The sequence below is a fragment of the Typha latifolia genome, chromosome 3 (genome assembly GCF_019914945.1).
Source record: "Typha latifolia isolate L0001 chromosome 3, TyphaL0001v2, whole genome shotgun sequence".
NCBI classification, from domain to species: domain Eukaryota; kingdom Viridiplantae; phylum Streptophyta; class Magnoliopsida; order Poales; family Typhaceae; genus Typha; species Typha latifolia.
The window spans coordinates 313488-337469 of record NC_133088.1 but is presented as its reverse complement, the minus strand read 5'-3'; the positions used below and the strand labels follow the sequence as shown (position 1 = coordinate 337469).

Sequence of the window (23982 nt, the reverse complement as noted above, 5' to 3'; positions counted from 1 at the left end):
GTCGGCTGCAGATGATTGATTAGCAATGAATTGGGCTTACATTTAGATTAAGAAATGACTAGTAACTGCATTGATTGAAAAAAATTAGTTGATATGTAGTTTGAATCCCTATGAACTAACTAATAAGATGGTCTTAGGATACCGAAGAAGATGAGATATCTGGGGGTCAAAGGGCATAGGCTCATGCCAAAATATTATAACAATGGACAGTATCTCACTTCATCAAGTATTGGCTTTTCCGCAACTTGCCATATATTTATTTGAAAGCTGCAAAATGTACTGCTATTAGACATTTTATATCCTAATAACCTGCTAACCCCATCGAACCTGACCAAATTAAGATATCTAGAGGATTTGTAAATATCACATCCAATTAATTGCACGGTTGAGTAAAAAGCCCGTAAGTAGAATCTGAAATTTGATCAGATTCCTTCCTATATGGCAGTGTAGTGCAGGATTTAGCAGCATAATCCGAGTTATATGACCCATCTCTCTTCGTCTTACCATTTGAGCTCTTCTTTACATCCGTTCTTGATGCAGATTGGGTTTTGTTCGAAGCTTCAAATGGAGGGTAGCCGTAAAACTGAAGACATATACTGTTGGTCCCATTATGAGAAGCAAACCTTAGAGATGATCATTGTTAGACCAACTAAATATTACTGCTTTAATCGGGATATTGATGCTTATTTTTGTATGTTTCTATACCCAATTTTCATATGCAAAAGATTCTGAGTCTATATTGTGGATGTTTACTTTTAAAAAAAAAAGTTGATTGATTTGGTAGGTCTTTAACAAAAAATTCGTCCAAAGCCATATCTGTTAGATTACGTTAAGTAATGTTAAATCTTTGAGAAAAATTAACATATCTTTAAATCTCATGTTCTAAGTAGTTTTTCTTCTCATTATAGCGGGGCACACAATATTAGCTCCAGGCAACCCCGCCTTTGGGTTAGATTAATGTTTTTATTTTAGATAGTCACAAGTACGAAGCAATCAATCCACCATAATAAAAGATTTTTGTTGTTTCTTTCAGCCAAATTTCTATTGCCCGTACACGCATTCCTTAATATTTCAAAATTGCAAATTGATGTTTTAATTTAGTTATCATTTTTTTTTTTTTTTTTTGCTTTTCTTGATTGAAATGTCAAAATGTTTATATATCTTAATAGATACTATACTAAATTTTTCAGGGGCAAGCACATTTGACCTAAATAGGCCTTTCAATTAGAGCTTTGCTAAGTTTTATGTTTTTTTCTTTTTCTCCCCGTCATCTGAGGGTTCTCTCGAGCAGCACTGGCACGAGAGACCTAGGAGGAAAGGAGAGGATTTTTCTCTCCCTTGTGAGGTTATTTCGTCTTTTTTTTTTCATTCTTTCTTTTTCCTCTTCTTCTTCTTTTCCTTTGTCTCTTCACTATTCTCTCTTGGCTTCCTATCTCCCCCCCTTTTGCCATAGTCACCACCGCACCGCCATCATCGCGTAAGCCGTTGTTGCCGAGGTCGTCGAGCCCATCATCGTCGCAGTAGGAGTGGCGGCCATCCTTTGTTGCCACTCCATCCTTCTCTTACCTCACTACTCTCATGCAAAGTAACAACCTATATTTGTTGACGACTTTATCAGATAGCTGCTCCTCCTCCATTATTTTTGTACGACCATGCTTCTCTGTTGTCTTGTCTTGGCACTGTACCTTTTTGTGGGATCTTAATTTTAGTTTGTCTCCTAATTAGTTGCTACACTGTTTGTGTTTTCTATTTTTATTTTATCTATTATATGATCTTTAATTTTTTCTTAAATTTTCTGCGTATCAGACTATCTTAATATAATCTCTGGATATTAATAAATTGATATTAACTAATAATTGTTCTCGACTACTGCCCGTCCCTTAAAAAAGTGCGTTTGACCTAACGAAAGTTACGAAACTCAATTATATAATTTGTTCTTGAGTTTGACCTAACCAATTCTAATCCTTAATTAGTCTTAATTTTGATGTGGCCTCTCTTGTTTTATTCCGTTTTAAACCCTGAATACCCTCTGTGGTGAAGGATAAATGTTGATCGTGCCCTACTCCATCACGTCTAATCTCCGCTGTATATAGCTAGCCTCCCTGCCCTCCATTTCTCTCCCTATATTCTTCTTTATTCAGTTTAATTGGCAGAGAGATCTCTATTTCAAGGAAGCTCCAATCCAATCTGGCGGAGGAGACAAGGTTCGATCTCGTCTCCTCTCTGTTCCTCCTCTTCTTCTACTTGTTTTTTTTTTTCAGATTTCGATGTCTCTTTTGCCTATTCTCTATTGGGTACATGATGCACTTCGCTTATCCGATTGGGAAAGACAAACGATCTCTTTTATTTATGTTGGTTGTTTCCCTTTTAACTGGGAAAAGGTTAAAGTTACGGAAAGTTCGATTCTTTTGAGGAAAAGATCCTCCTTTTCCATTATTTGGTCTGCTGGATGGTTAATTGGCGATGAGTTTTCTACTTGGTTGGTGTCAGATTGATTAATCAGTTGGAAGGTTGACTATACTTGTGCAAAGTTCCTTTTTGAGGGACTTTTGTGTATGGAGTTTCAGGGATATGATATTTTAGCGGGATTCGTATTTGCCAGTAGAATTATCTAGAGTTCTATTGTTTTGATGTCTTGGTCTACCGACAAACTTCCAGAATTGTGATGAGAAGAATTGCGAAGACATACCTGAGATTGAGATTGCTGGCTCAGCTATCATGAAGCCAGTGGCAAATTCTATCATCTTGCTTGAATCACAATGACTGAAGGATTAGAAGCTCCATTTTCCACTCCTTAATATTTCTTCCAGGAGATGCTCTCAGATTATTTGGTTGAAAATTCTCCATTTAGCCAACGTTGTTTCTTTATGCATTTTGTTACATTTTTTAATTTGAGAAAAGTCTATAGGCAAAGATTTTATTTATTCAATATATTCTTTTCATATCACTATTACAATAGTCTCGATTTTCAAAGATACTGAGGAAGAAAGTCTTTTGTGATCAATACTCTAGTAGAAGTATAGGTCTGATATTTGTCCATGAATTAAGATCTTTTCTGGCTTTGGTGTGCATTTGTATTTGTTTATTCAATTACATTCTTTTCTCCTCTGGCCTTATCTGCACTATGAGTGGCCAAAAGTGAGCGTACAATTTCTGATTGTTGAATCACGCATATACTTATTGTACTTTTAGCCATTTCTCCATGAATACATGAGAGATCTCAGTTGTTTTAATATCTAATTTCCATGATCCTGTTGCCGTCGTCATTCATAACCCCATTTGCAATACATGATGAGATCATTTTTTATATGACCCCTGAATTTCACTATTCTTCCTATGGAAGCACCTTGACTTGAAAACTTTTGCAGGATTGCGTCTAGTTTATGTATCTTTATTGGATCTATTTAGTTGATAAAGCTTGCTTTCACTCTGGCCGCTATAAAAAGGTCATACAATTCTCGCACCTCTAAGTGGGTGTGGGGCTATGGTTGTAGGGTGATCAGAATATGCTTGTTGTGGGGATCAAAAGCAGTGTATATTTGGAGATTGTGCCGTGTCTTGGAGGGTCTTTCTCTTGATTATGGCTAATGTCTATACGGCCTAAGATTTGATGCGCACCACAGTATTTTCGTTCCTCCACATCATGTAACTATGTGCTTCAACTCTGCTACTCCAGTCTTCCTGCTATTTTGTGGTGTTGATGCAAGACTGAAGTGTAGCTTCTCCGCTTTATAGTTCACAAGAAATTTTGGTTTTACTCCCATCACCATGGAATACATGTGAAAAGTGTTGGTTGCTATAGATTGTTATTTGTTTCTCCATCTCATCTGAACAAGCTGCTAGCAACGGTCTTCTTACTGAAAAGAAGAGTTTTCTCTTCTCTGAGAAGGTGTTCAACAGTCGGGTAAAGTTGTTCAGCTAGTTCCATTAGGACTTGTCAAAATCAACAATGGAGACTTCTACAGGTTCTGCAAGTCCAAATTCAAAAGATAAAATTAATCCTTCAAATGTCAGTGCTCAGCAGAACACAGGTCCATCTTCTCATGAAGATTGCTGGAAATCAGAAGATGTAACTGCTCATTGTTTTCCAGATGACAGTAAGGAGTTTCTAGATACGATGCCTCTTAAAAAAAGTCAGTATCAAGAAAACATGCTTGAGAATGAAAGAGGATATAGTTGTGATGATGGCTCTGAGGATGTTGACATGGATTTGGGATCTTCATTCCATTATTCCCATGATAAGAAAAATAAGGGAGTTGGAGACTTGATCCATATCAGTAGTTTAGTTGGATTATATGATCCGGAGGACCTGACAATAAATTACTCTAATAAGCACGAAGAAAATGCCGGTCTTGACTCTCTTGATTTCACTGACCCGCTTCATCAATCATCCCTCTTCTCCATTGGAACTTTGGAACATTTAGATGAAAAACAACTTGATGGCATAGATGAGCTGTCAGCTGATCATGCTGCCAATTATGAACGTCCATTATCGGATGCCCAGCCTACAATTGTTAGATCACAATCTGTAAATTTCATGATGGACTTAAACGGAGATGATGCACTCCGCTCTCCTCATAAAGATTCAGCTGTATTGCATTCTCATAGTTCACATCAAGCATCTAGTTTAGATGGAAAAGGTTCACCAGGTCCTGCAGATGCTACAGAAGAGTGTAGACAATTTAACAAGTGTAATGAGAAGGGAGACGAGGAAAAAGATAGTAGATACTGGAATGAGATGTCATTTTTTAGTAATCAGCCATTTGATGAGAAACATTCACCTTGCTCTAGCAACAGTGATGGGATTAATCAAATGAGAGATCAGGGGAGAGATGGCAAACACTTGATTGCGAAGCCTAGAATTCATTATCAGTCAGTTGATGGGTATATCTCTGAATACAGTTGTCAAGCATTTGACTGGGGAAAACCTGAAACAGGTGGTGTAGAATTTGGCCAAAACCTTCAGCATGAATCTTCTATTCCAATGTCAGACGAACTTGCTCCCGGAGAATTTAATCTCAAAAGAATCAAGGATTGGATCGACCAACTCGATACTCAAAATGATACGATTGTGGAAGAAATTTGGGGAAATTCGAATTTTGCTTCAAGAAAAGATCCTCAGGTGGTAGGTCCTGTCTCTGCAAAGAAACTCGATTCCAGAAGTAGTCTTGGCATGGAATCAGCATACAACTATATCTCAACTCTAAATGCTGCATCTTCATCAGCACACATGGCGAACCTTGGTTTGGTAGCAGTCCCAATTATTAGTGCATTTGTTGGCTTAAGGGTGCTTAACTTGTCAGGAAATTCTATTGGTATGCACACTGTGCTCCTTTGTGTTGTCATTGATTGTACTCCTGGCTCTAGTGATTTACTAATATTTGACCCTTTTTTTCCAGTTCGAATAACTGCAGGTGCTCTTCCAAAAGGTCTACACATGTTAAACCTGTCAAAGAATAATATCTCAGTCATTGAAGGCTTTAGAGATCTGACACGCCTCCGGGTACTGGATCTAAGTTATAACAGGATCCTTAGAATCAGCCATGGTAATGATATTTATAGCATGATATTTTGACTGGAATCAAGCATCAATTGCTATATTTTACCTGGACATTTCTACCGGTGATATTTTAACTAACATCATGGTGCTTAAGAGTATCAACGATTCCATGCTATTCTGATCTGTCAACTACTAGTCAAGAGTCATTATTACAAAGCGAATGGCATCAGATATTAGGACAATCATATTAAGTTCATTTACTATTGAATCATAAATGCTATATAGTAGAGTCAAATATCCGGGTATCCCCGATATGTCAATTTTTGTTTGATTACTTCTACAACATAGTATTTATTGCAGTGGTTGTGACTCTGGTTAACGCCTCTGTTCTTTTTGTTTGCAGGTCTATCCTCCTGCTCTTCTTTGAAAGAGTTGTATCTTGCTGGCAACAAGATCAGTGAGGTTGAAAGCCTCCACCGTCTGCTCAAACTGAACACACTAGACTTGCGTTCCAACAAAATATCATCTTCAAAAAGTCTTGGTCAGCTAGCTGCTAACTATTCTTCCTTGCAAGCAATAAATCTAGACGGCAATCCAGTCCAAAAGAATGTTGGTGACGAGCACCTGAAAAAGTACCTGCTGAGCCTTTTACCACATCTTGCTTCTTACAACAAACAGACCATAAGAGCAAGTGGCTCGAAAGAAGCTTCAGACCGCTCTTCTCGATTTATTTCCTCTCATCAGAACAGTCGTGGTGTTAGATCAGAACATAAGCTGTCTGGGAGGACAAAATCCGGTGTAGGTGCCAGCAAGTCATTATCCTCATCTAACCACAACGGGACAGTTCATGCAATGAGGACTTTACCAAAGGTACCAACGAGCCAAAACTTGGGTCTCCCACCAACTGTGTCCAAGCCAACTGGCCATCTACCCAACATGGGGAGAAGACTGTTAGGCTTGCAGATCAGTAGTCCTATTAGGCGAATTCGAAGTGAGGGAGCACTATGAAGCTGCCTTGTTGTAGCTCGATTAAATTGCAAAACAATAAGCAGGAAAACAATTTTCCTTATTTGTGACAGACACTATAAATTTTCATTTTAGTCTGGGTTTAAATGCTGGCTGTTTCTTATCCATCATCTGACGTAAGATATTGCTTTATTCTGAATGGTTGGATACAATTTGTAAGATAAATCTGGTTTTATTGGTAGTATGATATTTCACTGCCATTCTCAATTTTGAGATGAATCTGGTATTATTGGTTGCATGATATTTAACTGACATTAGCTGATTTGGAATCAATTGCTGAAAACTTTCAGGATATCAGCCCGTTTGAGAGAAGAAAAAGACACTTCCGGGACACACCATTAAGATTTTAATACGAGGACAAGGTGAGGGCATACATATGAACAGAGATACAACTACATAATCATCTTCCTTTCCCATAATCATGTACCTCTTTTTCACTTACGTACCCATAAGTAAATAAGAGATGGTCTCAGCGAAACCTGTCAATCAATTACAAAAAGACAGCAAAAAGAAACTCACAAAACACAAACCAACTTCCATTGAAGTTGAAAACACCAGAAAGCATGCTCTTCAACTCCCTGTATGTTCCAAAGATAAAGCAGTAACATTCATGGAAGACACATGCCATCCTCAGAAAGAGATGAGGTTTCACCAGCATCATGTTTCACAAAGCAGTAGAAACTAAAAACATTTTGAGAATCCAAGAAACTAAAAAAGGGGGGTGGGGGATGCTCATAGATCATTCAGTTTATTACTTATTACAGGCCGTAGAATGGAGAAGCGGAGAACAGACAGACAGAACTGCATCACTCTACAACAAAGCACAGTCCCCTTCATGAAGCCTTAGTTGGTTTCTACCTCCAGTTGATAGCGCTAATGCTCAACTTTCTGTGGCAGAATTAAAACAAAGCAAATCAGCCAACACTGCTAATAGGTGAGAGCATCATTTCAAGAAGAAAACATAAATCAGCAACAGTTATCAACAGCAAAATATACATCAAATAGTATTATCTGGGGAACAGAGAGTCAACAAGACTGACGAGAAAGAACACCGAACAGTTTGAAGATGTCTCAAACTCAGCTGATTTTGAGATTTAATCAACCCACAGATTGTAGGAAGAAACGATGCTGCCTTGAGCCATTAAAAAAAAGAAAAAACCGAAAACAGAAACAAATGCAAATGCAAAAACAACTCAAGAATGGTAAGTGGTAAGTTTGTTTTTCCGTACCTAGATTCAAGAGTAGAGGACCACACCATAACCAGGCCACTCAAGTATCTGCAAAAGCCATAGTAATTTCAAATATTTAGAACAAACAATAAAACAAAAGTCACTCCTCCAGTGCTATGCATGGATAAACTACAATACACTTCCCAGTCTGATAAATTTGTATAGGTTTTTTATGCAACGAGCCAAAGTACACTACTAGTTTCCAAGAAGATCAACTGCAAAATTTAAGGACAAATAGATTAAACCACTCATGGATAATGGTAGGTAGTAGGTACACCAACATGGAAACTCTCTCAGGAATACAGCAGAACACAGTTAGTGCTTAGCAGCATTCCAATAGCTAAAAAAGCAAATGACCTTATGTGATGGAAAGTGACCCATTGTCAAGTAAAAGAAGTTGAAGACATGTAACATATGCTCGCTAGGTCCCCTAGACATACTTCTTGATTCAGAAGAAACATGCAAATGACCTAAGATATAGAAATCAGCAAAAATCCATCAAATGAACAAAATTGAAATCTTGGCAAACTAGTCAAATATAAGTTATATGAAAATAGGAAATTATGATATCACGAGAAGTAAGATCTTGCTTTCAAGAGAATCAACTTACATCATTGAAATCTATGAATGTTCCTTTATCTAGGATCCTTCATTCAAACCAATAACTTATTTTGAATAGAGTAAATAACATTAAATTTCTAACTAACAGATAACAATGTTGCACTGGACTCAAAAATGCAGGCCAACTAAAAGCAATTCTGGAAAATTATTTCAAATACACAAGGAAATAGTTTATATCAAGGTTATAAAAATGGGGCAAGCAATAAACGGAAAACAAGAGACAATAGCAGAACAATTCGCTACTCCATGCAGTTGAATTCCAAATCGATGTAGAATTTTGCTTGTTCTAATGATCTGATTTAACCCTTCATCTTTCCAATGTTGGGCCTCTAATTGAAAATTCTGTTCTTAAAGTCAGATCTTAGGAATACAGTCAAAACATTCCATGCTGCTGCCAGAGGTGTTTCGAGGGTCTGTTGATGGGACCATCCCCATGGAGCATATTTCATGCATCAGCATGCTTCAAAATGTGGAAGATTAGAATGAGACAACTTAGCATGATCAGCAATTGACACTGAGAATTATAAATGAAGCAAGAATTCTACATTTCTACTATATTCGGGTTTAAGAGAGTCAAATAAAAGATAATATAAATGTATACATCAACCAAAATGAACACAAGAATGTGCCATTGAAAAAGGCACACCTAGTGAAGTAAAGACAATAACAATAAAACAGATAATATACTATGAGCACCCAGTAGGACAAGAACTTATACAATTCAACTAACAGATCTTCCTTCTCTTTTTTCATAGCAAAATGTAGTTTCTATTAACAAAAGATAATTCAGAAGACATCACAAAACCAGTAAGAAACAATCTAGCATGAGAAAGAATGCAATGCTCATGCAAAATGTAAATGAGTTCCAGGAAGAATCAGGAGGAATGAGATTATAGATTTGCGTCCTTTGACCTATATATCGATTTCATTCTTAAGATGGTTTGTGTACATGCTTTTCTCATCCCAAGTTCAAATTCAAAGGGTGTGTGTGTCTTCGGTTGCATGACCAGAGAGTGGATACTCTATACGATCCTCTTTCGGGAAGTCACTTGAGCCGACCACTCAGCTCCAATTCATAAGTAGGTTAAAGATCAAATTGAGGGTCAGTTTTAATCAGTACTAGTGGAACATAAAGATAACAATCAGTTACAGTTTAGAAAATTCGAGAGATATTATATATATTAACTACAAGGCAAAAAGATAAAGCAGAAAAACTTCCAAGGCAAAACAATTTATGAAAATAAGTAGTCCTAATAACCATAACTATGATGATGCACAATACCTTCACCCAAAATTCAACTCCATTCATCTCCGTCTTCTTCAATGAGCAACAAATTTCCACAAAAGTCTAAAAGATATTAGACAACATCTAATAGAGAAAGCTCATACCTTTACGCTCCTCCGGCACTGGACGCAGCTTATCCCCCTTCTCCCCAGCGCCCTTGTCATCTGCGGCATTTGCACCCCCTGCCGCCGCCCCATCATCCGGAAACCGCACGACTACCACGGGGCAAACGCAGTGATGAACACAGTAATCACTCACACTCCCAAGCCTCCCCTTACTTCCCCTCCTCGACGCCCCGAACCCCCTGCTCCCCATGATAACAGCACTAAACCCTAACCTCTCCACCTCAAGGCAAAGTCTCTCCTTCATGTCGTGATCCTTCACGATGTGGATCTTGAACGGGATCTGGGCTTCAACTAAGGGCTGGGCGAGGTCATGCGACTTGGAAACCGTGAAGGCGTCGAAGTCGTCTTCCAGCTTCCGCTGCGACTCCTCGGAGGAGGAGTCAACGGCGTCGATGGAGCCCCAATCGGCGCCGTAGAGGACAGACGTAGGGCGAACGTGGAGGAGGATGACGGCGTCCCCAGGGCGGAGGTAATTGTGGACGGCCCACTTGACGGCGTAGGCGCTCTCGTCACTGAGGTCAACGGCGATCGCGATGCGGCGATGGGAAGTGGCGGAGGAGGGGGTTGCCGCTGAAGCAGATGATAAGAAGAAGCGCGGCGACGAGGACTGGATGGCCTGCGCCGGCGCCGGCAGCGCCGCCGGGGACTGGGGATCGGTTTCCGGGGGGTTCTGCATGGAGAGTTAGGGCTTTTGGGTTCGTTTCCTCTTCGTAGAGAACTTTTTCCCAAATTGGCAAATTCTTCTCTTTTGAGATTAGATAGAGAGAGTATTGGGGGGTTTCTAGGCAACAGGGAGTCAGGGAGAAGAAGAAGAAGAAGAAGACAGACGACACTAAAATTAAAGGAGTAATGCTCGGGGTACTTCAGAAGGTCCCAAGGATATTGTTGATAGCTAAGATTTTCTGAGAAAATGGTGTGTCAAATAGTATTCAAATTAAACTAAGAATATCATAAGGTCATCACAACTTTTGATATAGCGTAAACTTACGGTATTCTAATTAAACTACAAATTATGAGCACACCCTGACAAAGAACGGGTGTCTCGCCGAATACTACAAGGTGAGATTTCGGAGTCCTCACGAGATCCCTCATAATACCATTTGATGATCAGGATTTCATGATCTTTCATGTGTAAGATATTATAAGAGGGAAGGCTATATACTATGTAATCTTACTCATTGATAAAAATATTCAGATTCAGCAATACACGAAGTAAGAAGAGGTAAAACTTGGAATCACACCCTGAGTTGCGTGCAGTTTCGAGGTTACCTTTCTTTCTTTGAAGCTTCACTATATAAATCCTACACTATATAGAAATGAACATGAAGCAACCTTCATAAAGATCATAAACATCTTCACTCTAAAAAATACTAAACTAAATCTCTGCTATGAGATTGTGCTATCTGATGACCAGGCCACCACCTGCAACTCATTCTTCTCCACTTTGAGACCTCTCACTTGGCCCCTGGTCTTCAATGGATGTGGACTGATACATAGGATAGACCTGATTTTCCGTCAGCTGCTGCAGCGTTCTCGGTATCGGTGGGATGTTCACTTCCAAAACTCCCTCCAGGATCTGCACAACCTGCCCCATTGTTGGCCTGTGAGCCTCCGAGTCTTGAATGCACCAGCAAGCAACTCGGCAGACTCTAGTCAGTTGCTCCGTCTCAACTACACCCTCCAATTTTTGATCTAATAAGCCAAGTATGTTATTCCCAACGACTTGCATTGCAGCCCAAGAAGGAAAAAAGCTACTACCGCCGCCATCCGCGTTTCGCCTTCCTGATACGATCTCAAAGAGCGTCATGCCAAAGCTGTAGACATCAACTTTCGGAGTAATTGGAAGCCCTGAGATCCATTCAGGTGCAAGATAACCTATTGTGCCTCTCATGGTAGTCAGGACACGGCTAAAATCGCGGCCGATGAGCTTCGCCATGCCAAAGTCTGCGATCTTAGCACAGAAGCCTGCATCGACAAGTATGTTGCCTGGCTTGATGTCACAGTGTATAATACGCTCTCTGCACTTCTCATGGAGGTAGGCTAGCCCTCTTGCAACTCCTAGGATTATTTGGTACCTTATCTTCCAGTCTAGAATTGGCAAATCCTTTGCAAAGAGATGAGAGTCTAATGAGCCCCCTGGCATGTACTCATAGACCAGAAGCCTTCTGCTGCCTTCAGAGCAGAACCCGCAAAGGCGAACCAGATTAACATGGTGGATTGCTCCTAGTGTGCTCACTTCAGTTCTGAATTGCTTCTCCCCTTGTCTGAAACCTTCGAGCTTCTTCACCGCCACAACGGTGGAATCATGCAGTGTTCCTTTAAAGACAGGGCCAAAGCCGCCGCCTCCTATCTTATCGGAGAAGTTCTTCGTGATGCGTTGCAGATCACTATATGTAAATGTGATCAAAGAGCCCTCAATTTTGTTTGCCCTTTGAGCTTCAATCCTCCTGCAACGTGCCCAAATTAGCGCAGAGATAACGGATAAGAAGACTAAAATAGCTGCTGCGGCTACGCTAAGACCAATTTTAAGTGCAAGCTTGTGTGAGCTACTCGAATGGGGGAGATCAGAAGCAGCAAGGCGGAGATAGACTGTGCCACCTCCATTATCACCATCACTGAGTTGTTGCATATTGCGAAGATCCCCGATCCAGATTGAGCAGTTGCCATCGAAAGAATAAGCATTACAAGAGCAGTTGCTCAAGCAAGCCGATTCACATTCTTTGGCACTTCCAACCATCAAAGTCTGTGGATTGCTAGGCAATCTCACATTGGCCATATCAAGAAAACCATCTCCCTTTCCTCCACTCAAGCTTTTATTACCGCACTGCAACTGGGTCTTCCTGACACACCCTGAATTCCAATCATCTAACCCCCATTCCTCCACCGACGCCGGCTTGAAGCCATCAGAGCACCTGCAAGTGCTCGAGCTTTGCTCGTCGCAGACGCCAAAAGGGCCACAGAGTGAGTACACATCACAGTGAAGCAGAGGCTGAGTGAAGACTGTCTGCCATTGTTGGCTAGTATTTATCCATAGCTGCTGCTTTAACTGTCCTGTTGAATCCACCACACAGTGCGTGATTACTGAAGGGTCCGTAATCGTATACATCGCAAACTTCCGCTCTTTAGTGTCAGAGAAAGTAAAGTTGAAGACAGTCTTCTGTGCAGTTGAAGGCACTGCACTAAAGTATTGGCCATTCCAGAGTCCACTGCTCCAATATATCTGAGACCAATTCCACATTACGACATACTGGTTTGATCCGTCAGGGTCCATGCTCTCAGTAAAAGGCCCAGGGGCAGGGTTCTCGGGGTTCTCCCATGAAGTGATACTCTGGTATTCCTTTGTGATCTTGTTTACTCCAAGCCATCCTCCTGGCATCCATATATTTGTTGGGTGATTAAAGCTTTGCCAAATTGTAGCCGATGACGAGTTTGTGAGAATGAGATTTCCGGTGTCGAGAAGCACTGCAGCAGTGGCGTCAGAGCTTGATCTCGTTGAATTGGATGACCAGACTGGAAATTTTGAGCTGTTAAGGAGAACTAGATTGCCATCAGCGATTTTAAGCTCTGCAGAGGAAGAACTAGAGACCGGTGTTCTTCTGTTTGCCACCCAAACAACAGTTTGGCCTGGAATCTTTTTGTACCAGATACCTATGTAGTAATTTTTGGAATTACCTGGTGTGAAGAAGCCTAGCTCAAATCTGCCATCTTTGGAGACTATGGTCTGGTTTCCAGATAAGGATTGGTTCAGGGAGATAGAATCAGCTGCTAAGGAGAGCTTGGTATTGAGAGTGAACAAGACAAAGAAGGGAACGAGAAGAGAGGAACACAGCCTACTCTTTGTATCCATTTGGTCACACTCTTAAGAATGCAAGAAAGCACCTGGTAATATAAACCCGGAGGGCAAGTTTTCTTCTAGAAGATCAACCACGCCTTTCTTTCTAAATTTCTTTTCTTTAATTTTGTCCGTCGTTTTTCTACCTCGCATTTGAATTTCACCTACCTTTTTTCTCTTTTAAAATTTACTTGGTCACAAAGTCATATTAAAAAAATCCAAAATATTTTACCTAGGTTATAAAATCACTTTCAGAGTGGTCCGAATTGAAAGAGAAGATTAAGAATGAAATTAACTGACCAGTTCAAACCTCTAGAAGTCGCATCTGCCACGCTGCATGGTAACGTGCTATCTCTTCTGTGGGCGACAACTTGATATATATGAGGAGTGGATATCACCACAGATGTATGCATGCATTAATTAGCACCTTGAAATAGGTGGTAAAATTAGGACAATATATATAGATTCTTTCCCCATTCATGTTGGGAATCCAAGTAATACCTACCCACGCTGTTGCCGGTAAGCGTTGGAAATTAATTTCGATAGAATATAGAAGATTAGGAAATAGGAAGTTTAATAGCATTCATGACCTCACATAGAAAGAAAAAAGCAGAGCTCCAACCAGACGGATGGTAACCTTCTACCCCACATACCGATCGAGTTAAATGCATATATATCCAACTACTACTTACTTGATCAGTAATGAATGAGTTGTCTGATAAGTGAGCAAGCTTCCAAAGAGGCAGTTGTACATTTATTAGACGGAGAAGACTTGATAATTGAAATAGTGAAAAACTGATTATATATATATATATATATATATATATATATATATATATATACTTGCGAACGAGAATATCGGGAGGCAGTGCGCTATGAGGTAACCATGATGCATGGCATACGATAGAAATTTATTTAATTTTTAAATATGGTTCTGTGCATAATAGAAGAAGAACAGGATAGAAAGCTGACGGTTTATTTATTTTTTATTTTTTTGGCTAAGTCTTTCACTCAGTTACGACAGTAAATATAGCAACAAAAGAAAATAAGATAAGACATTAAGCTCTAAAGTCTTGTATACTTTGAATTTAGAGACCTTTTTGAACTTATTTAAAAACCCTTAATTTGGTTCAATAATTAAATATATTTTTATTTATTTTTCTTATTTTTAAAAAAATTAAGACTAACTAATATAAGTACAAAATTGTATAACGGTCGACAACAAAAACCTTAACATAAAAAATAAATAAAGTTACGTACTCGTCAACTAGCCGAAAATAAATAATCTCGCATCCTCAAATGTCGTCGGAGGCAGAGGAAGAGATAGAGAATGCAGGCAAGATAAGCAGCGATGATGGTCAGCGACTAAGATGGGCAACTCGGGGAGGGAACATTTGCAATCATCAATGAACCCAATCCAATGTGTTATAGTGGTAGCTTCGTACACTTTTTTTTTTTTGACAAATCAAGCCATAGCCTATGTTTCATTGAAACTTAATTACTAATGATCCTCCACCGGGACACACCATCCAACCAGAGAGTAAAGTCCCCTATTACAGCAAATGGACCATACCACAGCCCTATCATCATAATCTATCAAAAAACATACTCCAAAATATTCCACGACAATCACTACCAGAATACAAAAAGGAAACTTAAGAACATATCCCACAACTATAAAACAACAGATACTAAATCCATAGCACACGCCCAAAAGGAACAAAAATGTTTGCATCTAAGAAAATTGAAAGGCCGCATCAATCTTCTACATTCACCGCATCATCTTTCGCTAAGTCCAGCAACAACTTGTGAGCCTGTTTCATCGCTTCTTCTCCCTGAGTCCCTGTCCAGCATAGGAACAAGGATGCTACTCTATGCTTAAAAGCATCAATAGATTTTGCACAATTTTAAAAAATTCTATTATTTCTTTCGAGCCAGATACTCTACATTAAGACACTTAGCCAAATATACCACAATTTATTTTCTCTTTGTTCAACTTCAATTTTTAAGACCAGAACAAATCCTTTACATGAGTTATATGACTATTAATCCCCATAGCTTTCTTCATATGCCACAGCACCTTGCCACCAAATTTGCACCTTAGGAATAAATGATCTATCATCTTCTCTCTCGAACAAAAGATACAGTTTGAGGTTCCCGTCCACCCTCTTTTAACAAGATTGTCTCTAGTTAGATCTCTATTATTGTAAACCAACCAAAGGAAAGCTCTAACCTTTAGTGAAATTTTCATGTTCTAAAATTTAGGCTAATTTTGCAAAATCACACCTCCATTATTAAGGAAACGATATAGTGATTTCATCGGAAAAATTTGATTTTTCTCAAACCGTCGGTTAATCTTATCCTTACAACTAGCTTCATCATCACAATTCAGTTCCACAAAGTTAATCAACTGCTGCTCCTCAATAAGTAAATTTGTAGAAAGCATTCTTCGATATTTAAGCTTCCAATTTTTTTGCTCAGGCCAAACATCACTAATACTGACCTCCTCATCCCACACTATTTGAAAATTTCAACTCATCCCACATAATTTTTTTCTCAAACCACTCCTAAGGCCCATAAACATTTGTCAGTATCCACTTGAACTGCTTGTCTCTACTTTGAACACAAACAGACATAGTATATATAACTCTTTTCCAATCCACAACATCCAACTTGTCCTCGTTAATACCAACAACCATTCCACCATAAGCCCAATGGCTAGAAGCATTATGTCATTCATAATCTCATGCTTGGTTTCTTGGATACACACAAAATCTAACTGCTCTTGAACTATGAGCTCTTTTACTAATTTTCTTTTTTCAGGTATTCCCATAACCTTTATATTCCAAAATAACCCTTTCATCTATCATTGATTGGTCTACTTTATTATTTCCTCTTAGGGAATCGACATATTTCTCAGCACTCTCCCTCTCAAGGGCCTTCAATCTTTTTAAAATTTCCTCCTCCTCTTGAGTGTTTCCCAATTTAATTCCACAAGTATGAGCAATAAATAATAGTTCATCATTCGAAAATTTAGAAAAGCATAAACATTGTAAGAAAGGATTACCATCTTGCATTCTCTTTCTCTCTCCTTGCTCCAAAGCCTTGGTCCTACCAATCTCCTCCAATTGCTGCTGTAGAGATCTCTCCTGCTCACCATGTTTGATTATATTCCTGATACTTCTCCTAGTTGGCAATTGTGGTGACTTACTTGACTTTTTCCTCTCATATTTCTTTGTTGGCGACCATATTGACTAAATTTGCTCAACATCCAGTATGCTTCCATCAGAGTATACAGTCATCCGCCAATCATTTATTTTGTCCTCTTCTTTTTCTTGCTGATATAATCCCATATCTTCCTCCTCTCCTTCTACAACCTCACCCTGTGCTAGCATCTTTTGCCATGTTCCTTTTTCTATTAAGATCTTTCTCCCATCCAGATTTTTTTCAAGAAGTTCCAGTTTTTCCATTCCTTTCAATTCAGAGTGTTCAAGTTCTAAAGAATTTACAAATGTATTCTGTTCCATCTTATTTTTCCTTCCTGTCATCTTCCTTACTTCCTTTCTCCTCTCTTTCTGCTTCCTCAACCATAGGACCAGTTTCCTTCACAAAGGTTCTTCCCCGCTCAATCTTTGTAGCTTCAGAATACATAGCCCTCTTTTTTGTACATTTACTTGGAGCCATTTTTTCAGTACATTTGTTTGGGACTATCTTAGGATAAACTTTATCCCAATTGCCCCATCCCTGGTTACTGCTTTGATCAGATCCCACTCTCGGGCCTTTGCGGATCCACTCATAAGATTTTGAGTCTTTCATTTTCTTCTCTCTCCCTTCTATTTCATAATTTATCTCAAATATAAAACCCTCAATCATAACAGCTATTTTAATAGAAATATCCACTATATCCTTGATCATTACTCTCAATCTTGCCCATTTTAGATTTTTTTTTTCCTTTTTCATAGTCTAATCATCCACCATTATTAGAGTCCCAAAAGATTCTACAATTTTCGTAAAATGGATATAATTCCAACAATGGAGAGGAATAGCTGACAACCGAAGCCGGACTGGTTCCTTCCTACATACCATCTTCCAATCATTCCTCCAAGGTTTGAATATTACCACAGCAATCCCTAAACCAATTTCTCCTTCCCACATCACCTCTTCCATGCTTTGTATAGAGGGAAAATCCACCAAGAATTCATGCTCAGACACTGCTCTTGCTTTCCAAGAATATTCCCATGCCCACATGGTACTTATAGCTAATTCAAGATTCTGCTCTGAGATTTTACCTCTCTGAATAGTCACCACCATACATTTCTGTAGCTTAAACTCATTCTTCCTCATATCCTCAGAGGCTCGAAGAAAAACCTAAGAAGATCCAGCCAGGGAAGCACTTCTTTCCTCCATCTTTCCAAAACTGCACGATCTTGCTCGATGTCTGAACTTCTTGCACTTGTAGCAGAGAACACTGTTTCGGCACAATGCCACCCAATAGCCCTACTCACCGCAACGAAAGCATCCGGCTCTTGATCTCTTCCCCTCCTCACCAGAATGAGAAGAAACCCTAGATTTCGGCTCTTCAACACTTCCTAGAAGAATGTCCTTGTATAGAGGTTTGTTATTCAGCGTCCTCCTATTCCCCAAATCACTCTCCTCTGCGTGATGCGAAGTACTCTAAGAGCCTAAACCTTTGGAATTTTCACCTGGCGTGTCCGGCACCTCTCTCGAGATGCTTCTACATCCAATCCCTTCAAATTCGATGTGAATCTCATCTCTCAAAAGGTTTTGGGCTAGGGTTTCGCTTTGGGCTACCCTATGGGCTTCATGGGCTTGGGTTTCTTGCTCTCAAAAAAAGGCCATCCTTCTCGATGCTTCGTACACTTTAAATTAGCTAAAATTACCTATAGATCTAGATGGTTGTCCATTTGACTCCGAGAGGCAACATTTTCATCCTCACCATCACTAGGAAAGACTGCCATTAATTACCTTATACTAAGCCTGATCCAAGTGTACAAAGAAGCACAAATGTCGAGCACAGTGTGCGGGCCCTGGTGACCACTAATGAGAGTGGCCCCTCCTCCACTCTAAGGCATCAACGACGGTCTACGGCTCTCTCACTACGCCGCCAGAGGCAATGCCGACAGTTAAATGTTTCTAATACATGAACCGGTGAAGCTACTAGCCCTCAAACGCGTACTTCGTACTTCTTCAGGCTGCATGAGTCATACGTCAACATAGACATTTAATTTTATTTGTCTTTCCATTGTGTGTTTTTTATTATTGAAAAATGTTTCTATGTTGTTGCTCTGAGTGTCTTAGTGGAGTAATATTATTAATAAAGGTAGGGATAAGAATAACTAGATAATCAGACTTTATGGATTCCGTGTATCCTGTTTTGCTGTAGATAGTTCTACTTTATTAACGGAACATAATTGGTTGTTATCTGAAAACGGATGGATAATGGGAAAATTATAAATATTATATGAGTTCTTCTTCTACATATGTGTTTAGTATAAAAGCGACAGGTATCGCCGCAACGCATGCCGACAAAGCAAACAGCCTTATCCCAGTAGATCACAGCTCATGCTCGTTTCTTGTCTTTCTTATCCTACCATTTGCCCAGGGTGGCACGCTACGAATTATCCTATCATTACTCCATCCGACAAATCCAATTATAGATAAGTCACGTAACCGAGGCTACGTATCTACGGTTGGCCGCGTGTTGAAATTATGCGACATCATTTGAATTACTGAGGATTTGATTGGGTACGCGACAAGTATTAAATTATTCGTCCACTAATAAAGAACGTGAGTTGGGTTAGACCTTCGCGAGACAAACTTAGATTTTACCTTGGTAAAATGACTTTGGATTCAGATTAAGACCTCTTCTTTTTTGTCAGAAAGAAATCACAACGCCCGGAACACCGCGCCGCCGAGTGACAGTTTTGCGGGACACGTGCCGGGATATGAGCCGAACCACATGGGATCAAAAGGTAGTCGTAGCCTAAAATGGTGGGGGCCGCCAGCAATTAGTGCTCTCTAACCACCGTCTCCTCCTAATTCATCTTCCCCCTTCTCCATCGCGTACAAGAATCCCCCTCTTTTTTTTATCTCTATTTGATGCGCTAATTCCAGTCTCCGTAGCTTATATCGAGGAATGCGGCGTAGAGGGAGGAAACCCTAATCCTAATCCTAAGGAAGAAGGAAGAAGAGGGTGGGAGATGGCGGAGAAAAGGGCTGAGGAGAAGGGGGTTGAGGAAGAGGGAATGACGGTTTTGGACTTCGATATGTTGTGCGCTACGGTGGCGTTACAGGCGGTGGAGAAGAGGGGTAAGATGAGTATTGAAGAAGAGGAGGAGGAAGAGGAGAAGGGGGAAGGCGAGTATGGGGGCGTGCAGCGCATGTGGGAAGGCGACGTGCTTGATTGCTTCGAGGATCGCCGGATCGCGATCGAATCCGCATGGTAGTATTCCTCTCCATTTGCTTGTTTTTTTTAAGTGCGTGCCTGTATTAGTATAATTGCACTTCGAAATGGGATTTTAATATGTCTAAGAGGAAAAAATGATTTTTGATGAATTTTGGATTAATTGATGGTCGGGTTTGATTTTCCAGTTGTCCGTGCTATAGATTTGGGAAGAACATGCGAAGAGCTAACCTTGGATCCTGCATTCTTCAAGTGAGTCAATACTTGGTCTTGCTTTCCCAACCTTTTTTTTATCATTCTTGTAATGTTCTATCAGTGATAGGCTATTATACCCTTGTATTTTCCAATTCTTTCCAGGTTTTAGCCCACTTGGACCTAATTACTACTGTTGAATCTTAATCTCTTTCCCGTTTCTGTGTCTTATAAGCTTTATATGACCCTTAAAGCTACCTTTTTGTGCTGCAATTATTCCGTAGTGCTCATTACATCATTCCTCGTGATACTATGTGGTCAACAAGCTTGGAACCTCATCACTTCCTTTTATCATGCTAGTCACTCGTTACCGTTGCGTCTACTTATATCTACTTCGTGCTATTGTAGTATTTGTGTTTTTTGGAGGGACTATAAGTGCCTCCAGATTTTGAGAGGTTTCACAAGAATTAGGAAATGAATAACGCTTGAGAGTTTGAGTTTAACACTTTCTGGATTTTTTTTTTATTCTGTAATGATTGAATGTGTTGATTTAGAATCATCTCATCAATAGAATTGTTAAATGGATTTCATCTTAGTGCCTTCAGCTCTATCACTTATTCTATTAATTCAATTTGCCTCCTGACATGATGACATTTTTCTCTTTTTATCAGGGAACTGTCTATTTTATGCTTATAGTACTTGTTCTGCTCAGCCTCGTCACCTTTGGTATCACAGAGCAGCATATATTTTTATATACAGGAGTTGGGTCTGCTTTCTTAGTTGGAGCATACTTGGGTTATTTCCGAACTAGGGTCAGGAAGCAGTTTAATATCAGAGTAAGGATTAGTTTCCAGCATTATCATTCTTGTTGTGGTTGTTCTGAAGTTCTTTTTTACATAGATCCTCTGTGCTTGAAATTTATATTTCCCTCCAAGACTTCACATGGAATGCTATGTGCCTTAAGTTCGCTTATGTCTAAAAGTTATTCTTATACCATCTGTATTTTTTCGTTGTAATATTTTTTTCATTAAATGGTACCTTTGGGTACTGCATGCCTTCACTGCTCCTCAAAATTATAAAGTGTCCTTCGCTGTCTTAAGTTCTGATTAGATAAGTTATGGTAGTACAAGCAAAGGATTACCAAGGTGGATTTTTGCCCCTGGATGAACAAAATGTAAAGTTCTTCACTTATGTATATTGCCTAAGGACACAATGATAATCGAGACCTTTTGAATGGATGCATAATTGATTGCAGATATTGTATGTGTATTTTATCACGTCTGAATAGCAGTTCAAGAGTGATTTTTATGTTGCTGTAATAATTTTTAAAAAGCAACTGTTATTACAATCATATCTAGTTCAGTTAAAATTGGGTATCACAAGAGAAAAGAACTTTTCGCACATCCCATTCTAAGGATTAGTACCCACCACTAGATGCCTGGGGTTATAAGTTATTAAAGATTTCATGAGGAGGGATTATCATCCCTTACACAAGATCTGAACAACCACACCTGCCTGTTTAGCAAATTTCAAAGTTCTTATTTCCATAGCTTGTGTTTTTGTTTTACCGTGTTTACAGAATTTATTTATATAGCCTATATTATTATAGATGTAAGAAGATTAATAAGTGGCAGCTGGCATTATTTTTTTCTCTATCTTTCTTCATTATCTACATTTATGAGTATCAGTAAGGCGTAAGGGTTGATGGCCACCTTGGATGACATACACTGTTTGGCCTCCTAGATATATCTCTTTTCAGAGTGTAATTAGTCTTTTGCTGGTTTTGCTGTGTTGTCATTATATTTGGTTTTTTGTTGCAGGGTAGTGACAGTTCACTTGATGACTGTGTTATGTATCTCATCTGCCCATGCTGCACACTGTCTCAGGTGATTATTGACTTTATGGATACCTGGCGCAGATTTAGATATAATCTTTATAAAAATAACAGTTAAACTAAACGTTAAGATGCTTTAAACAGGAGTCCAGAACTTTGGAGATGAACAATGTCCAATGTGGTGTATGGCATGGCAGGGGTGATACTATATGCTTAGGCAATGGAAGCGGTAGAGAAGGAAATATGGCTTTTTCTGTTCTCCATAAACCTTATGTTCTTCCAGTCAGATCCCCAGATCTTTGCAGTATGGAAAGATCATCCATTAGTACTAGCGAGCACTCATGGAATACAGATGCTAGCCATTCAGATCCTCTTGTTCCATCGGCACAATGTAGACAGGAATCATGAAGTTCAGCATGCTGTGTTTTTATCTGATGGGCTCCTCTACTAACATCAGGGGTACTCCATATGATACTAGGCTGAATTGTCTATGATATTAGAAGATTTGAAACTGGCGACGGTGCAGAACAGGGTAGTCATCAGCATAAGTGCTTCAAGTTGCGCAACCACCAGTGGAATTATGCACAATAATTGGAATATGATTGACGATCCTTCACTTCTAACCACAAGAGAAGGCATAATTTAGTCCACAACTTCAAAGATGAGCTTGTATCATGTGTTCGTTATATGCCCAGTAATTGAATTTATTGCCTCTATCTCAGGTTCAAGTGTAAATTTATTCTATGCAACACTTGGAACATGATGTATAATTGTATATTCTTTGTCAGTTTCAAGCCTGGCCACTTCTTTCTATTTTTCGCAAATTAATTTGGACTCAAGATAGGTTAACTGCGAAATATTTAGTATCTAAATTTCTTTTCATTCTCATATTTTTCTTCCTCCATACTTGTACTCTGATTAATTTCATCGTGAAGCAAGCTGAAAAGAAAAACAGAATGCCAACTAAAAAGATTCGACAATGGATGATGCTAATGGAGCTATAGGGCATGGTTCAGATTTGAGAAACTAAGGGCTCAATAAGCTTTTCTGAGGATGCTGTAGATTAATTTAATGTCTATCCATCCGGGAGTCATTTCCCCTCATTTCGGTGATATAAATTTTCAGGAATATATCTTTATCAGGGACGTGCTGATGAAGTTTATGGAATGACTATAAATAAATAAATACGATGCATGGCCTATGCCGGCAGATTCTTCTTATCCTGTCGTCCACGTCCTATATTCTTATCTTCACCTGCCTCTCACATCACCACAACATTGGATGTTTCGGACAGCCTTGCTTTTGGGGCCCGTTTATTAATCATGTTCTCAAAATGATGCAGGAAAGGGCCGCTTTTTTGGTCGGACGGGAGCAGTGCGACCCATTCAATTTTAGTCGAGGCTACTACAGTATTGCCGAATTACAGGCCCGGCCTGTGGTCGGCCTTTCAAACTGTTAGTTAGCCCATTTGCAAAACTGGACCGCATTTGTCATGGGATGCTTGGGGAGTTCTGCCTCTTGGGGCATGAAGTCAGATCGAGTGTTTTAGAGGAGACACAAAGCAAGGAGTAATAAAATGGGCGGGCTTTCCTCAGGAAAAAATGAAAAGAAAATAAGAAAAAGGGAAGCCGGGGCACAATATTGCAAAGCAGGAACACCTTCGGATTTCCCTTCGAGACAGGCTGAAAGTTAGAAGGAAAAAATTACACAGGTGCACTCTCCAAGATAAACCGAGGAAAACCAGAGAAGCACAAAAAACAAAACTAACGTAAATAGAGGAAAAGTGCTTCCTCTCTCTCTCTCTCTCTCTCTCTCTCTCTCTCTCTCTCTCTCTCTCTCTCTCTCTCTCTCTCTCTCTCTCTCTCAAACCAAAGTCTATCTCTTCTCTCTGTCCTAGCAGTCCCTCGATGCCAC

At 39.5% G+C, this 23982-nt stretch overlaps 4 protein-coding genes across 5 annotated transcripts; 2 read left to right on the top strand and 2 right to left on the bottom strand.

The window, feature by feature from the left end:
* The first annotated feature begins 2062 nt into the window (after positions 1 to 2062).
* On the top strand, positions 2063 to 6613 carry LOC140785238 (uncharacterized). 2 transcript variants are annotated; one of them, XM_073133023.1, is made up of 4 exons: positions 2063 to 2204; positions 3369 to 5315; positions 5400 to 5546; positions 5904 to 6613. In XM_073133023.1, the coding sequence occupies exons 2-4, from the start codon at positions 3950 to 3952 to the stop codon at positions 6506 to 6508; spliced, it is 2118 nt and encodes a 705-aa protein (XP_072989124.1). In that variant the 5' UTR covers positions 2063 to 2204; positions 3369 to 3949; the 3' UTR covers positions 6509 to 6613. The 2 variants fall into 2 exon arrangements, with proteins under 2 accessions (XP_072989124.1, XP_072989125.1); XM_073133024.1 differs by having other exon boundaries at positions 2072 to 2204; positions 3495 to 5315.
* Positions 6614 to 7109: 496 nt separating this feature from the next.
* LOC140785237 (universal stress protein PHOS34-like) lies at positions 7110 to 10915 on the bottom strand. The gene is made up of 3 exons (XM_073133021.1): positions 9766 to 10915; positions 7756 to 7803; positions 7110 to 7414 (listed from the first exon to the last, which is right to left on the bottom strand). The coding sequence occupies exons 1-2, from the start codon at positions 10460 to 10462 to the stop codon at positions 7796 to 7798; spliced, it is 705 nt and encodes a 234-aa protein (XP_072989122.1). The 5' UTR covers positions 10463 to 10915; the 3' UTR covers positions 7110 to 7414; positions 7756 to 7795.
* A 30-nt stretch (positions 10916 to 10945) lies between these two features.
* Positions 10946 to 13683, bottom strand: LOC140785236 (G-type lectin S-receptor-like serine/threonine-protein kinase At2g19130). Its single transcript, XM_073133020.1, has one exon. The coding sequence runs from the start codon at positions 13631 to 13633 to the stop codon at positions 11216 to 11218; it is 2418 nt and encodes an 805-aa protein (XP_072989121.1). The 5' UTR covers positions 13634 to 13683; the 3' UTR covers positions 10946 to 11215.
* A 6000-nt stretch (positions 13684 to 19683) lies between these two features.
* LOC140785299 (uncharacterized) lies at positions 19684 to 22879 on the top strand. The gene is made up of 5 exons (XM_073133128.1): positions 19684 to 20081; positions 20231 to 20294; positions 20906 to 21070; positions 22055 to 22120; positions 22213 to 22879. Exons 1-5 carry the CDS (start codon positions 19840 to 19842, stop codon positions 22474 to 22476), a joined length of 801 nt encoding a protein of 266 aa, XP_072989229.1. The 5' UTR covers positions 19684 to 19839; the 3' UTR covers positions 22477 to 22879.
* The last annotated feature ends 1103 nt before the right edge of the window (positions 22880 to 23982 follow it).

Coding starts and splice junctions, on each gene's coding strand:
- LOC140785238 (XM_073133023.1), top strand. CDS start 3,950: ATGGAGACTTCTACAGGTTCTGCAAGTCCAAATTCAAAAGATAAAATT. Junction 5,316..5,399: donor CTTGTCAGGAAATTCTATTG/GTATGCACACTG, acceptor CTTTTTTTCCAG/TTCGAATAACTGCAGGTGCT. Junction 5,547..5,903: donor GATCCTTAGAATCAGCCATG/GTAATGATATTT, acceptor TTTTGTTTGCAG/GTCTATCCTCCTGCTCTTCT.
- LOC140785299 (XM_073133128.1), top strand. CDS start 19,840: ATGGCGGAGAAAAGGGCTGAGGAGAAGGGGGTTGAGGAAGAGGGAATG. Junction 20,295..20,905: donor TTGGATCCTGCATTCTTCAA/GTGAGTCAATAC, acceptor TCTTTTTATCAG/GGAACTGTCTATTTTATGCT. Junction 21,071..22,054: donor GGAAGCAGTTTAATATCAGA/GTAAGGATTAGT, acceptor TTTTTGTTGCAG/GGTAGTGACAGTTCACTTGA.
- LOC140785237 (XM_073133021.1), bottom strand. CDS start 10,462: ATGCAGAACCCCCCGGAAACCGATCCCCAGTCCCCGGCGGCGCTGCCG.
- LOC140785236 (XM_073133020.1), bottom strand. CDS start 13,633: ATGGATACAAAGAGTAGGCTGTGTTCCTCTCTTCTCGTTCCCTTCTTT.